The sequence below is a fragment of the Condylura cristata genome, unplaced genomic scaffold (genome assembly GCF_000260355.1).
Source record: "Condylura cristata isolate star-nosed mole 26May11 unplaced genomic scaffold, ConCri1.0 scaffold00013, whole genome shotgun sequence".
NCBI classification, from domain to species: Eukaryota; Metazoa; Chordata; class Mammalia; order Eulipotyphla; family Talpidae; genus Condylura; species Condylura cristata.
Window position 1 is genome coordinate 46,709,698 of NW_004567114.1, and position 16,302 is coordinate 46,725,999.

Sequence of the window (16,302 nt, forward strand, 5' to 3'; positions counted from 1 at the left end):
TTCCCTCCCCTCACCGTTTTTCATGCCATCCCCCATTCCACCCCCCAAAAATGTCTCTGGTATATAGTTGTTCATTATTATTATTACTACTTTCTTGTCTGGTCTGTTATACTCCTGCTATGAGTGAAACCATCTGATATTTTTCCTTTTCTTTCTGGCTTAATAAATAAATAAATCTTTTGTTAAAGAAAAAAAAAGAAAACAAAAACAAAATAAATTATTCTGGTTGATAGTCCATATGCCAAAAATCCCATTTTGTGGAAGAAAAGTGAACACTTTAATCTTGTGAATATTTTTGGTTTTTCCATACCAAAAGACATTTTCTAAATGTCTTTTCTTGTTCTAAGATATATTTTCAGGTGTTCTTTTCATGTAACAAAAAAAGGGTTCCCTTAGGCTTAATGTAATTTATTGCAATTAATCCTCTCAAATGAAAAGGATGATTTTGAATATAGGATTCTTGCCAGAGTTTTAAAAACATTTATCAGCAAAAACTCTAGGATTTACTATATAAACAAGCTCATTTAAATGTATCCTGTTAATTAAAGTACTATAAATACAAGTTGAATGAAACACCTTTGATTGGATTTGTTCTATTCTGTTTTGCTGATGCAGCCTTAATTGCACATGATAAGAAAACACTTTGTCAGAAAGTACATCAGACTGCCATGACCACTCCAGCAACCTGCTCTAGTGAAATATCAAGTATCATGTCAGTGCTTGCCTCATGGACAAAAAAGGAAAAGAAATACTGAGCATTCCCCAATCTTTATTATTCAGTCAAAAAATTTAAGAGGGAGAGATATCCTTTGTGCTATACTTCCCAAAAAGAAGTAATCATTCAAACTTTTTTAAAAGTTGCCTGAATTGTAATTGCATTGTAATGAATTGTAAACCTCAGGGCAAAAGAAAGTGAACTCTTTAGCAAGATCCAAAAAGTAGCCAAGACTAGATTCCAGTAGTCAAGGTCTTTCAACCTGAGGTAATCAATCAGTCAGGGCACTGGCAAGGAATAAATTAAAGGTAACCAGTACTTCTCACACCATAGATGGGCCTATTAGCTCAATAAGTGGTGAGCATGCTGATGGCCCAAACTCACAAGGAAGCCTACTCTCAACTGCTTTATCATGGCTGATTTCTAACCTAAAGCCAGTTTAAATAACTGAAGCAATGAAATCAAGGCTAATTGCAACATTTGCTTTAGAGAAACATAATTAGAAAAGTAAACATGCTGTATTCAGGAACCAAAAAATTCCTTTTGGAGTATGCATAGTTCTGGATTATAGTGTGTCTATGTAATTAATCCCTCCATTAGTTCAGATAATCCAGAACTGGATACAACTATTTACATGTTGACAGTGGTGATCATTATTACCTGAATTAGTTTCACTAATTCCACCCAAGAAGTTTTTTCTTTGCTAACCATCTTCCCTTTAAGGCCTATTGTTATACATGCCATTTTGTTTACTTTTGCATTTCCTAATTTCAAAAAGCACAAAACTAAGCATGATTATTCATGTTGGGGGGGGAAGGGGAGAAGTCCCTAATAATTTTGGCTGGAAAGGAGGCTAAGATGGTAATTTACTCTATTTCATGGTCCCAAAGATGATCTTTCTGGCTTTGCTTCTCTCTCCTGTAGCAACCATCTACTATGAGTTATGCAAGACACATCATTAAGAAGGAAGGCTTTGGACTCCAGGGCCTCAACAAAGGATTTACAGCAACTTTGGGACGTCATGGAGTTTTCAACATGGTTTATTTTGGCTTCTATTACAATGTCAAAAACATTATCCCCGTCAACAAGGTAACTATTTAATAGATTAAAATCTTGGGGGGGGGAAGCTATCAATGATAATAGCTACATTTGTGGAGTGTTTTATCATGTCCCCTGCACCACCCTAGAGGGTCCTCAGAACTTCTATGTGAGTTTACTTAATTACTCACACCTAGAATTCAAACTCAACAAGGTACTTGAATTCAAAATTCATGTATTGCTTCTCTGTACTCACACAACACAGAGACCAATAAACATCAGGGAATCAAGTAGTCTGAAAATCAGACTACCAGTAAATGTCATTTGCATGTTTATTAATCCTCATCAACATTTAGAAGTCTTCTATTTTAATTCTTATGATTTAACACAGTAAGATTTGTAAACAATGCAAACATCTTTCACCTTGTGTTATTAAAAGAAAGTCATATTAGTCTCTGCTTTCATTCACTCAAAGCCACTGGATCCTCCATTGTTCTAGACTCACATGGACTCTGAGTTCCTTGTTCCTCCTGCCACTGGGATCTCTGAGTAGGTGAGAATGGAAGAGAGAGGGGGCCTGACCAGGGAGCACCAGCACTGGTCAGTCTTTCCAGTGGTCTCAGTGCTGTCTCTTTGCCTTGTTCTTTCCATCCAGCTCCTCTCCACCTCTGCCCTCTAAGCTGCCTTCCTCGGACCATGACAGCAGTGCCTGGTCTTATTCAGGTTTTCCTGGCTCCCCACAACAGAAATGAACTTCTGCTCAACTTGCCCTTGAGTCTCTTTTGAATCCAAAATGGTGACACAATAGGTTGAAGTGCAGCACTATGAAACTATGCAGCCACTGTAACAAGAGTTCAGTTCCCCGCCAGGAAGCTGACCCACATGGTGCAGCAGACCTCTCCTGTCTCACCCACTGCTCCCCTCAGCAGTGTATTTCAGTCAATCTGCCTGTTCTTTCCACTCTGTCTCTCCACTCTGGGTGCTCTCATCACCCACTTCTTTGGCCTGTGCCCCAGTTCTTATATGCATAAATAAATAACTCTTTTTTCTTTTTAATAATACAATAGTTTATTTTTACATCATTTTGTGCCTTTTTCCATCTCAGTTGTAATCCCCGTGGGCTTCCCATCACCAAATCACCCATGTGCAATCACCATAGTCCAGTGCACTTCCCTCCCCTCACCGTTTTTCATGCCATCCCCCATTCCACCCCCCAAAAATGTCTCTGGTATATAGTTGTTCATTATTATTATTACTACTTTCTTGTCTGGTCTGTTATACTCCTGCTATGAGTGAAACCATCTGATATTTTTCCTTTTCTTTCTGGCTTAATAAATAAATAAATCTTTTGTTAAAGAAAAAAAAAGAAAACAAAAACAAAATAAATTATTCTGGTTGATAGTCCATATGCCAAAAATCCCATTTTGTGGAAGAAAAGTGAACACTTTAATCTTGTGAATATTTTTGGTTTTTCCATACCAAAAGACATTTTCTAAATGTCTTTTCTTGTTCTAAGATATATTTTCAGGTGTTCTTTTCATGTAACAAAAAAAGGGTTCCCTTAGGCTTAATGTAATTTATTGCAATTAATCCTCTCAAATGAAAAGGATGATTTTGAATATAGGATTCTTGCCAGAGTTTTAAAAACATTTATCAGCAAAAACTCTAGGATTTACTATATAAACAAGCTCATTTAAATGTATCCTGTTAATTAAAGTACTATAAATACAAGTTGAATGAAACACCTTTGATTGGATTTGTTCTATTCTGTTTTGCTGATGCAGCCTTAATTGCACATGATAAGAAAACACTTTGTCAGAAAGTACATCAGACTGCCATGACCACTCCAGCAACCTGCTCTAGTGAAATATCAAGTATCATGTCAGTGCTTGCCTCATGGACAAAAAAGGAAAAGAAATACTGAGCATTCCCCAATCTTTATTATTCAGTCAAAAAATTTAAGAGGGAGAGATATCCTTTGTGCTATACTTCCCAAAAGGAAGTAATCAAACTTTTTTAAAAGTTGCCTGAATTGTAATTGCATTGTAATGAATTGTAAACCTCAGGGCAAAAGAAAGTGAGCTCTTTAGCAAGATCCAAAAAGTAGCCAAGACTAGATTCCAGTAGTCAAGATCTTTCAACCTGAGGTAATCAATCAGGCAGGGCACTGGCAAGGAATAAATTAAAGGTACTTCTCACACCATAGATGGGCCTATTAGCTCAGTAAGTGGTGAGCATGCTGATGGCCCAAACTCACAAGGAAGCCTACTCTCAACTGCTTTATCATGGCTGATTTCTAACCTAAAGCCAGTTTAAATAACTGAAGCAATGAAATCAAGGCTAATTGCAACATTTGCTTTAGAGAAACATAATTAGAAAAGTAAACATGCTGTATTCAGGAACCAAAAAATTCCTTTTGGAGTATGCATAGTTCTGGATTATAGTGTGTCTATGTAATTAATCCCTCCATTAGTTCAGATAATCCAGAACTGGATACAACTATTTACATGTTGACAGTGGTGATCATTATTACCTGAATTAGTTTCACTAATTCCACCCAAGAAGTTTTTTCTTTGCTAACCATCTTCCCTTTAAGGCCTATTGTTATACATGCCATTTTGTTTACTTTTGCATTTCCTAATTTCAAAAAGCACAAAACTAAGCATGATTATTCATGTTGGGGGGGGAAGGGGAGAAGTCCCTAATAATTTTGGCTGGAAAGGAGGCTAAGATGGTAATTTACTCTATTTCATGGTCCCAAAGATGATCTTTCTGGCTTTGCTTCTCTCTCCTGTAGCAACCATCTACTATGAGTTATGCAAGACACATCATTAAGAAGGAAGGCTTTGGACTCCAGGGCCTCAACAAAGGATTTACAGCAACTTTGGGACGTCATGGAGTTTTCAACATGGTTTATTTTGGCTTCTATTACAATGTCAAAAACATTATCCCCGTCAACAAGGTAACTATTTAATAGATTAAAATCTTGGGGGGGGGGGAAGCTATCAATGATAATAGCTACATTTGTGGAGTGTTTTATCATGTCCCAGTTATTGCAATAAACTCATCTAATTTGATCCTCACCTCAGTCTTCAACATTGGCTGTTATTCCTATTTTAAATTCATAAACTGAAGCTTAGAAAGATCAAGTAAATTGCCCAAGATAACATACTGAAAACCAAAGCAGAGACTTGAACTCAAATCTGACAACAAAATCCTCCTTCTTAAAGTGTGTCATCACAGCTGAATATATCCCATTTATTCCTCCTGAGATTTTCTAGAAACTGTGTTATTACTTAGTTTTCTTCCCAGAAGTATCCCTTTCTTTTAAAAGTTGAAAAATTCATAGTCTAGTAAATTTAGAATTAAAGGGAGAATGTAGCTCAACCTAAACCTTAAATTTTACCAAGTCATTAGATTTTAAATTCACCTAATTAGGGTATGTATAAACCAACTCTTATTTCATCATTTGCTCTTGATGCAAAATAATAATATTACATGTGTATTATTATTTTAAATGGTAACTTACAGATGCCAGCAGTCTTTCAACTTCTACAAGATAAAAGTACATGATGTACTTTTTGGGAAGAAAAAATAAAAACTCTTGCACTTTTTTTTTATTTTCCAGATAACATTGGTTTACTACACTGTATATGATTTTAGGAAGAAGGCTCATACTTCCTCAAATGCATGTGATCATACCACAACACCACCAAAGCACCCATAGTCTTTTTTTTTAAAGATTTATTTATGCATACAGAATTGGGGTACAGGGGTGGTGAGAGGCTTCACCAGAGACAGAGCCAGGAACAGAACAGGCAGATGAACAAAGTACACTACTGAGGGAGGCAGTGGGTGGGTCAGGAGAGGTCTGCTGCATCATGTGGATCACCTCCGGGGCTAGGGACTGAACTCACTCTCAGGTGGCTATGGCTAGCTTGCAGTGCTACATCCTACCTGTTGCGCCACCAGGGAGGGCCCCACACCCATAGTCTTCAACAGAGAGCCCTTCCTTGCTCTGCTCTTCTTCCCACCCACCCTCATCCTCTAGCTGCCTCAATTCTTCAGTCTTAATTGCAGCATTTGATTTGGTTAGGTTTTGTCTGTTCCTTTGCTTTGTTTCTCTGTATTCCACATGTGAGTGAAATGATCTGTCATCTCCATCTGACTTATTTGATTTAGTATAATCCCCCTGATGTACTTTAAAGAGAGCACCTTTCCAACGACAGCCTCTACATTGCCTATTTTCAATAGCAATTGCAGTCCTGGGAACACCCATTAGGGGAACATTGCTCACAAGCAAAAAGTTTCCCAGAGGTTGAGTTCTTCATTTTGCGTAGCACACTAATATTGAAAGGCATTTTATAAATCACAGAAGATTTCTAATATGCCTATCACCAGATTCTTGAGTGAATTTGATTGTGCCCGCCTTTACTCAGCCATACCCCATATGCCTCAAGTAACAGTTAGCTCTGAGGCATGTTCCACATTCACCATTGGCTGACATTGTCTCATTCACAAAGACCCATGCTTCACTCTACCTGGAAATCTCATCACTGAATAGAAGCTTATGGTTTGTTGGTGTGAAATCTGGGACTGACCAGTAGATGCCCTATTCAGGGGTTAGCTCTCAATAGCCCTTATAGATCACACGAAGAATTCTTATATTTATCTAAAGAGTATGGGAAGCCAGCCTAAGGTTTTAAGCAAAGAAATTACCTGAGCTCTCTGTCTTCAGTGTGAGGAAGGGTGCAGGGAGAGGCCAAGTATGGCACAGAAATGCTTTCAATGCAAGGTGCCAGGTCTTAGACCATAGAGTTCATGATGGAGACAAGAGAAATGGACAGATTTGAGAAATTCGGAAGACTAACTCTATAGGTTGTAGTTATGGTCTATATTTACATCCTGAGGTAAGGCAGGAATACAGTTAATGTCTAGGTTTTGACTTGAACAACTAAAAGGGTATTAGTGTCATTCATTGAGAAAGAAAACAATAGAAAAAGAAACAAGTTTATAGGAGAATGTTATGGGCTTAGCCTGGAAATTGAGTTTAACTGGCATGGAATTTCAAGGTATAAATGTTTAGTCAGTGATTGGATGTGAGTCCTAGAACTTGAGAAAACTGAGTTGGAGATAGATATTTAAAACTCACCATTAAGGCCCTCCCAAGTGGCACAATAGGTTAAAGCACAGCACTCTGAAGCTAGCCACAGTCACTGCATTACAAGTTCGATCCCCAGCCAGGGAGGTGACCCACATGTCATAGTAGACCTCTCCGGCCCACACAATGATCTCCTCAGCAGTGTACTTCATCGATGTGCCTGTTCTGCTCCTCACTCTGTCTCTGGTGAATCCTCTCACGCACCTCTAGCCTACACCCCAGTTCTTATAGGCATAAATAAATAAATCTTTAAAAAAATAAAATAAAACTCACTAATATTCCAGAGCAAGTATACCCTTTACTGAGTTCTCTGAGCTTCCTTTAAAAAAAAAATCTGTAAATTAGAAAGCTAAGATTCTTCTTTCTACCCAACAAAATTGTTTTGAGGGTCTTTACAAATAATTTGTGAGATTGCTTGTGAATGTTAAGGTCCCGTAGAAGTGAGAAGGAAGGCGAGTGGTAGAAACAACATGTAGAAGAGCATGAAAAATAATTCCCCAGGACTGTCCCTTTTGTACTTAAAAGAATCCTGTTCTTTCTTGCCTAGAACGAAGTCATTATTTCATGTGTTCTGTAATCTAAGACTGATTCAACTGGGAAACCAGTGTTCTTTAAATTTCAGCCATAATAAATCAATCCATTGTGAATGAGAAGGTATGATAATCATTAAAACATGTTGAAGAATGTCATAAAGTTGTTAACCATGAGGACTACGTGTGTTCCTTGAAAACTTTATTCCATCAGGGCTATCAGCTGTGTCTAGTCTAACACTTTGGACAGTTTGTTTACAGAGCTATTATTTCTGTTCCTTCTCCCAGCCTTTGGTCATTCTGCTGTTTCAGGGCAATTTGAGATGTCACCATCTCTGACTGGCATAGGATACTTCTAGATTTTTCTTTAATCCATTATCTTTTGAAATCCATAAATTGTCTTGCAGTGTTTTCTTTTTTCAATTTACTTGATTTTGTAGGAAACTCACCACAATGATTACCTCTGGGGGATGGAAATGGGAAGTGTGTGGGGGAAAGAGGGAAAGTGTGTTTTCTTTAGACCATGCCAAGTAGTTGGAAGCTTTTTTACAATAAACATGGATTAATTTCATAACAGGAAATAAATTAGTGAAAAACTTAACAGAACCCCATAAAATAGAATACCTAACTTACTTTATCACTTCTAACTTAACTCTAAGGCATTGCTACAGAGATAAAATAAGAACTTGAAACAATAAATCTAGAAAACTCATGCATATCTTCACCCTTGAAGTTAGTGACTTTAATCGATTGGGCTTTGGTAGGTATATTTTTCAAGTTATCACAGAAATATCCTCACCTTTGGTGATATATTATTAAAAGTGTTTTTGTAGTAGACTCTGATTTAGACAGATCCTCACCCCAGTAATGTCACTTTCAGATAAGAAAATCAAATGGAAAATTAAGACCTAGAGTCAAAAATCACTGAAATCATTTATCTGAAGTCATCGATCAGGGTCAGTAGAAGAACAGAGGGCAGAACTTACTCTAGCATGCCATGTGATACTTTGACAATATATTTTTACCTTGTGTGTTGTCAAAATTGTCACTTAAAAATGGTGACCAACATCTTCAAAAAACTAGCAACAACAAATGTTGGCGAGGATGTGGTGAAAAGGGAACTCTCCTGCACTGCTGGTGGGAATGCAAACTAGTACAACCACTATGGAAAACTGTTTGGAGGTTCCTCAAACTGCTAAACATGGAGCTTCCTTATGACCCAGCAATCCCACTCCTAGGTATCTACCCAAAGACACAAAAACACTGATTGAAAAAGATACCTGTACCCCCATGTTTATTACTGCTTTATTTACAATTGGAAAAACATGGAAGCAGCCCAAATGCCCAAAAGTAGATGACTGGATAAAAAAGATGTGGTACATATATACAATGGAATATTACTCAGCAACCAAAAAAAGAGAAACACATGTCTTTTGCAGCAACTTGGATGGAACTGGAAAAGATCATGCTTAGTGAGATAAGCCAGAAAGAGAAAGAAAAATACCGGATGGTTTCACTCATAGCAGGAGTATAATGGACCAGGTGGAAAATAACAAAAATAATGAACAACCATATACCAGAGACATTCTGTGGGGGCGCAGTGGGGAATGAGATAAAAAACGGGGTGGGGGGGGAATGCACGGGATTATGGTGATGGCACATGGGTGACTTGGTGATGGGAAACCCGCGGCAATTACAATTGAGATGAAAAAAAATGTACAAAATGATGTAAAAATAAACTTTTGTAATAAAAATTTTTTAAAATGCAAAAAAAAAAAAAAATGGTGACCAAAATTGCAATAAGTGGAATAGTTAGCATATCCAAATAACATAATCGGTTTTCTCTTCTGCCTCATTCAGACCTGTAACCTTTGTTTCATAGCCTTAGTCTATGATCCATGGGAATAATTACCATTCACAGTTCTAGAAGAACTGGGTGTTACCGATTTGAAAATGATGCCCTGTGTTATATTCTCTCAGATTTATTTTTAGGATCTAGATTTACCTTTTGAATGGTGAATAAGTGGCTACAATAGGGAAGGCTGCTTTGGATATTAGCTGACCATGGAATTCACCTAGTAGAGGCATTCATTTACAGCCCACAGTAAGTGGAATGGAATGTCACTTAAAGAATTATCCCTTCTTCCCAGAAAGAGGCCATCACTTCTCAAAGTAAAGCCCACTGGAACAGGTATTAACTTAAATGTTGACATCTTTTTTCAAATATCCATGAGAGTAAGCACACATGGCAAAAAAACATTTTTTTTATTCCTTTTCCAAGTTGGAGATGTTCTGTGCACATTATTTGTGATGTTGACACACAAATGAGAATCCTAAGATTAAAATGTTACATGGCTTTATTAACTTTGTCTTCTACTTTCATATTTATTGCTTTTCATGTGTTTCATAAGTTAAGTAATAATAGCAGCAGAAATCACTCTCAAGTTCATGGCTTTCAACAGTTTTAAACTGTGCTTTCAGTTTGCATCCTAATTAAGTATGTTTGCAGGTTATTTTGCCAAAAACAATAGACCTTTTGTGTTGAACTTTGCCATGATATAAATTACATATGTGGGTTAGAAATATTCTAGGAGAGAACAATTTTTCATATGTTCAATCTTTCTTACTTAATAAACCATTTAGACCTGTCCCTGTGGTCATTTTACTACAGATAGCATTAAGTCAAACATATTTTATTTTCTCCTAAGACCACAAAAGATACATGTAAAAGATGGCCTTTAAAAAATGCAAGTGATTTTCTTTTTCTTCCGATTTCTAATATTTTCTTAGTTTTGTAAACTCTGTGGATAGTCTGAGGATGGTGCCAGACACACGTGAGTTTATCAGAAGTAATGTGGAAATGTGTGAGTTTCATGATTGAGAGTTCTATCCTTCCCTAAGGTGTGCACTGAGCTGAATGACAAATGTACCTTTGGGTTCAAATAGAGGACTTAAACAGAGCTGTTTGTATTTTGAAAAAAGAATCTCAGTAGAATTAGATCATAGTAGGATTTAATTTATGACCATTTATTTTTCTGATTCTCTCTTACTCGATCATTAGTCTTACCAATCATCCGGTAATGGGAAAGGCAAGAGCATTAAAGTTTCATTAAGAACAACTCTCCTCTCTGGCAACCACTGGGACTAAACAACAACTATCTATTATCTACGAAATTCCAGAATATGTGACAAGATTGTGGATATAAAGGGCTATCTTTCATTGGAAGTTTTCATAGAATCCCTGGTGTGTGTGTGTGTGTGTGTGTGTGTGTGTGTGTGTGTGTGTGTGTGGGTAGGTGGGTGGGTGGGTGTGTGTGTTGGGAAGGAGAAGAACATAGAGAGGACAAAGGGGGGCAGAGAAGAAGGGGGGCAAAGGTTCAGAGAGTTTCTTAAATAAGCCTCAAGCCTAAAGTTTTAGTCAGGCACCACCCAAGTGCATGGAAATGAGGTACAAGTAGCTTTAAATTCCCAGTAGTTTCCTTCTATTCATTTATTCCATCTAACACATAACCAGTACCAGTTCACTGAGTATCAGCTCTACTCCTGCCTTCATGGGGCTTACAGTCTAGTCAAGGAGACAATTAAAAAGTCACTGCAGGGAATTGAACTGCCATGAAAAACAATGATCAAGCTATGGGAATTTAGATCCTAATCTAAATCCCAAGATGGAGAGGAGAGAAGCAGGGAAAGGATATAGAGAAGATCCACCCTCAAAAACAGCATTAAGGATGAGGATTAGCCAGACCAAGATGAAGAGCAAGCATGGACCCAGACAGAGAGAACAGGTTATGTGATGGCCTCGAAGCAGAAAGTAGTTTGGGGACCTGGGATAAGATAAAGAACGAAGGTAGCTGGTGTGTGGTGGTTGAAGAGGGGGAGACAGTGGAGGCTGGAATGTTTAAGGCAGCCTCAAATGATCCAACCCAGGGGGGCATCTCGAACAAACATATTACATAAGTGGAACAAAATGGGCAGGGGAAAGTTTCATTTATAGAAGAAATCCAGAAAGTGGAATCATATGAAATAAATTGGTTCAGAGACTTCTTGATCATCTGCCTACCTCCATATCAAAGCATCTCAGTGTGTCTTTGCCGTGACTTATCAACCTTTTGGATTTTGTTCTGGGAACCTGGTTTGTTAGTTTTCCTTGGGGTCAGTGCCTTTATTGAGGCGAGGAATAGATAGAACACACCAAAACAGCAAACTCCTACTGGGTTCCCAAGGAAATGTATTAATACCTCCTTGCATTTGTGTAAAATACAGTCATGTAGTTAATTCTTAAAAGATATTTACTCATATAAATATATATATATTTATACATGCATATATGTACATTCATATATATTTATGTATTTTTATATGTATGTGCATATAGAGAGATACTGAGACCAGTGATCGAAAGAGTAAAAGATATGTGTATGTGTGAATATATATGAAATTCCACATAAGTATGAACTAATCCAGTGATAACTGTTATGCATAAGCCCTAACCCATTTTGACATTGTTTGTATTTTATAATTTGAGCTAAGTGGGTGAGACCTTTAAAATTATTTTACATTTCACAACACTTTAAAGGACAGATAGCTTAGAGGGGAAAAAGAAATTTTCATGGCTATTTTCTGAATGGCTACATTTAGATGCTGAGCTTTTAACAAGACTTTGATTTCATTCCAAAGCCCAGAGCCCTACAAGGATAGGATCTTGGGAATACTCCACATTCCTCAAAGACTGCTTATCTATTAAACCATCTCATTTTAGTTAGTGACCTTCTGTGGAGTGAGGAGCTAGCATTTCCCCAAATTATCTCACATGAAGAAAAAACAAGCACTGCAATAGATTCTTCTGATAGCTGTGAAGAGGAAACAACTGTATTTATTAATTAAGCTTCGATAGTAGGTATTTTCTTTGGGAGACAAAACAACACGATACTGTGACATGGGGGGGGGGAGAGGAAGTATATTGCTAAAGGTGATGAACAAAACAATGGAAAAAAGCACCAAGATTAGAGAAAATGAAAAGTTATACTGAGTGCTGACTCCGAGCTGACTTCCACTCACTAAAACTAACACTGTCTAACATGCAAATTTCTTCTTTAAAAAAAAAAAAAAAACCACACAGCTCACTCTCACTGAAACTGCCTCCTTGTTTGGTTACCAGGCAGCAACTACAATCTCAACTCACCACATCATTTTCATTATGTGCCAGCTGTGGGAGGCAATGGTGAGCTGCTGTTATTTGCCTTGAAGTTATTACCAGGTGCTTCACTAGTGTATGTAGGCAGCTCCTTTGCTTCTGAGCCCTTGGTTCTTGGTGTAATATGTCTTTTTAAGGGAGACAGAAGACATGTGTCAAACACCTACATTGTGTCAGGCCCAGCACACATGCAAAGAGGAACGTGACATGGCATAGCCTTTTCCCTTAGGAGGCATTGAGGAGTCTTCACAAAAAGAGTCCAAGTCTCATGTCCACTAGGCACTATCAAAGACACCAGATTCTGTGCCCCTACCTGTGGTATTAGTATCGCATGGAGATGTGAGTCTTTGAGTCTTTCCTTCTTCAGAATAGATCCACAGCTCCTTGATCCCTCTTCAAATGGCATGGCTCTGGGCCTCTGTGAGATCTGTCCTGTCTCTCCCTCTGTATCTTCCTCCAATTGGTCAATGGCAATAGCAGAACTACTTACAGTGCTATGATTTTGGGCTGACACAGAGTCCACAAAGTGAGCCCTTCCTGTGATCTGAACGTGTGCCTTTCTTCATGCAGCCAAAGATTGTCTCGGGATGAATTGTTGGGTGATTTGTCAGGGGTGGGGAGGAGAGAAAATGGGTGTTATTTTTACATCAAGATGTTGACATGAACAAATCTTTATGGTTTATTAAATCCCCAGATTAATGAACTGAGGTCAATTGAAGTCTTCCTTATCTAAACTTAAGTAATTTGTCTTTACTATGCTTAAATTTAATCCTGTGGGTTTGGTTGAGTGTAAGAGTGATGGTAATTTGTAATGCTGAGTTTCTCCTCTGCCGTTCTTGCTTTCTCTCCTAGCCTGTATCACTAGCAGTTCCAATAATCAGTCTTCCCCCATCTTCACCCCAGCTACATGGGCTTCTCTACAGGCTGCCAAAATGGGCACATTTGTTTAGCCAGATGAGAACTCCTCTGGCTATATTCTCAGTCGTCCTCCATTTAGTATTTTGTTAATTCAATGTATTTTCTTCAGAATAATGAGGGAGACTTTTTCAAATAGTTTTCTGTGATCACATGTTCAGGGTGATTCAAAAAGAAAGGATAATGTTCAAAAACTCAATATTAAAGTGATTTTTTTTGCAGTTTCTTCATGTGAGCATACATCACAAACTTTATGTTAGTATCACCTCTCACCTGCAGTTGAGGACATAAAGAACTGTATCCTGACCATACCTCCTTTAGCTGGTGATAGTCACATGCTACAAACGAGGAGGTGAATTAAAGTGCAGAACTGATAGGTGCAAACAAGTCATTTGTTACATTGTAGAAATAAATGTGATGAATCCTATTAAAATTGCCTGTGACCACATCATATATCATCTGACTACTCAGTAATATATTTATATATATTATCTATTATATAATATACATATATATATTCCACATATATATGTATATGTGTATATATATATATTCCACATATATATGTATATATATGAAGTAATATATTTATCAAAATGTTCCATTCTTTTTGAGTCACACTCATTATCAAACAACCTACCCACTGGGGAACAAGGAAGGTGAATAGGAATTCTGAAAAGACATACTTTGGGAGACCCTGAGAACTGTGATTCCTCATAGAGCCCACAGAATGTCTTTTATTTTCTCCTTTAGTCACTCTTGAAGAGTAAATTTCTTTCTTCAAATTGCGAAATCTATGTTAACAATTTTTGACTAGCAACATTAAATGCATTCTAGGATTATCCAAGGTCAATTCCTCTCAGAGTGATCATTTTAAGATTGCCTGGGGAATCAGGGTCTTTAGACTTCAAGTTAAGCGTGGTACCGGGAGGAATAAAAGGATGAGTGAATTGCAGGAAGCAAAAGAAATGAGTTTGGGGCTGACCTGTGATAGGAAAAGTCAATCTAGAGTAGATTGTGTGTGTGTGTGTGTGTGTGTGTATTCATGTAGAGCTCCCTTAGAAGAAAAACCCGTTGCTGTTCTCTGCTCAATCTTGCCTTGTGAGGGGCAGCAGGCTTCTTGGCCAGTCCCCCTTATCAACCTAGTCCTTACTAATGAACCCTCTCCCCACCCTCCTTAATTCCCTCCTCAAGGTAGGTCTCTTTTTGAAATGTCTTCTTAAAGATGCAAGGCCCCAATCACAGGTGTGTGAGTTAGTGAAAGCTTTGGTTATCAAGCTAACAGCCAGCTGGCCAGTCACTAAGCAGACCCTGGAAGCCAGTGCCAGGAAAGGCGAAAAGGGAGTGCATGCTGCTTCTGACCAAGACACTTGCCTCTGTGCATATTAACTCCTCTAGTCTACCCCTCACATTACCACTGTTGTCTTTAGTCGCTAAAGCATTTGGGTTTAAAGATTACATTAATTACAAGCATGTTGTGTGGTGATGGTTAACTATTTTGAGGCATATGACCCCATTTCTGATAACTTGCTAACTTTTGTTGAATTTTTGGAAGTTGTGAAACTTTACAGCCACCAATATTTTGGGATCACATCCTCTTGGAGACGTGTAAAGAGTTTATAATTAATGTTTCCTGTTAGAGAAACAGATTAATATTCCTCAAAGTGGAATAGATAACACTTCTCTTCAGCTCTTCTCCCTCATAGAGATTCCAGGGTGATGGAAACTGTCAGAGGGTTCTAGTAAGAGACCGGGTATTAATCTCCAGGTCCGACACTTACTAGTTAGCCATGCCCTTTTGGCCAGTTACACTGCCTTATCTCAATTTTTTCACCTTTGCAATGGAATGTTAACATGTTTCTTAGAGGTTTTTTTCAGGGGAAAAATATAATATTTATCATAAAAATAGGTAATTTTTAAAAGTTATGAATATTGGATTTTTATAGTGCTTTCACAGAGTAAGGTCATTGCATATACATTCGTTAATATTCCAGGATATTCAATTCCAATCTAGTTATAAGTCCCATATTTTATGAGAAAAAATGGAAAATATTTAGAGAAAAAGAATATCAATCCCATGTAGACAGGAAATAATACTACTTATAAATATTTAAAAGATACTATATTTTTTCAGTGTGAGGAGGAAAAGTTTACCTCAATAAGTTTTTAAATCTTGATGAATTACATCAAAAAGTTACCAGTTAATGGCCCTCACAATTGAACAAAAGTAATTCAGAGTTATGAATTATGAGTAATGTGTTAAGAATGGGTTAGGAACAAGAGAAGTTTCCTGATTGGTGACAGTTGGAGCAGATTATAAAAGTTGGCAATTTTTAAAAATAAGATTTCCATTTCCATTATTAAGGTGTGGTCAATCCTAAATATTTTACTTAGGCTAAGCAGCATTCTTTTCTTCCATCAATTAAAAAAAAATACCATTGTATTGTAGGAAAAATATTTAGCATAATCTCTAGCTTCAACAAATGTTTAAGTGCAACACATTTTTGCTGGTTATAGGTACAATTTCAGATAGCAGATCTCTAGAGCTTATTCATCTTGCTTCGCTGAAACTTTATGCCCATTGATTGGTAACCCTCCCGAGGCAGCCATCACATAGCTTTGGTTCTTTGAATTTGACCATTTTAGACATTTCATGTAAGTAGAATCATATAGTATTTGTCTTTCTGTGAATGGTTATTTCACTGAGCGTAAGGTTTGTCCGCAAGGTTTGTCCATGTTGTTAACATAT

The 16,302-nt window shown here is 37.4% G+C and overlaps 1 protein-coding gene across 1 annotated transcript in view; it reads left to right on the forward strand.

The window, feature by feature from the left end:
- The window catches only part of SLC25A21 (solute carrier family 25 (mitochondrial oxoadipate carrier), member 21), a 430,630-nt gene that overhangs the window by 404,461 nt on the left and 9,867 nt on the right, over nucleotides 1-16,302 (forward strand). The window contains exon 7 of the mRNA XM_004681924.2: nucleotides 1,640-1,804. Within this exon, the coding sequence (XP_004681981.1) occupies nucleotides 1,640-1,804 (165 nt within the window). The remainder of the gene's footprint in view (nucleotides 1-1,639; nucleotides 1,805-16,302) is intronic.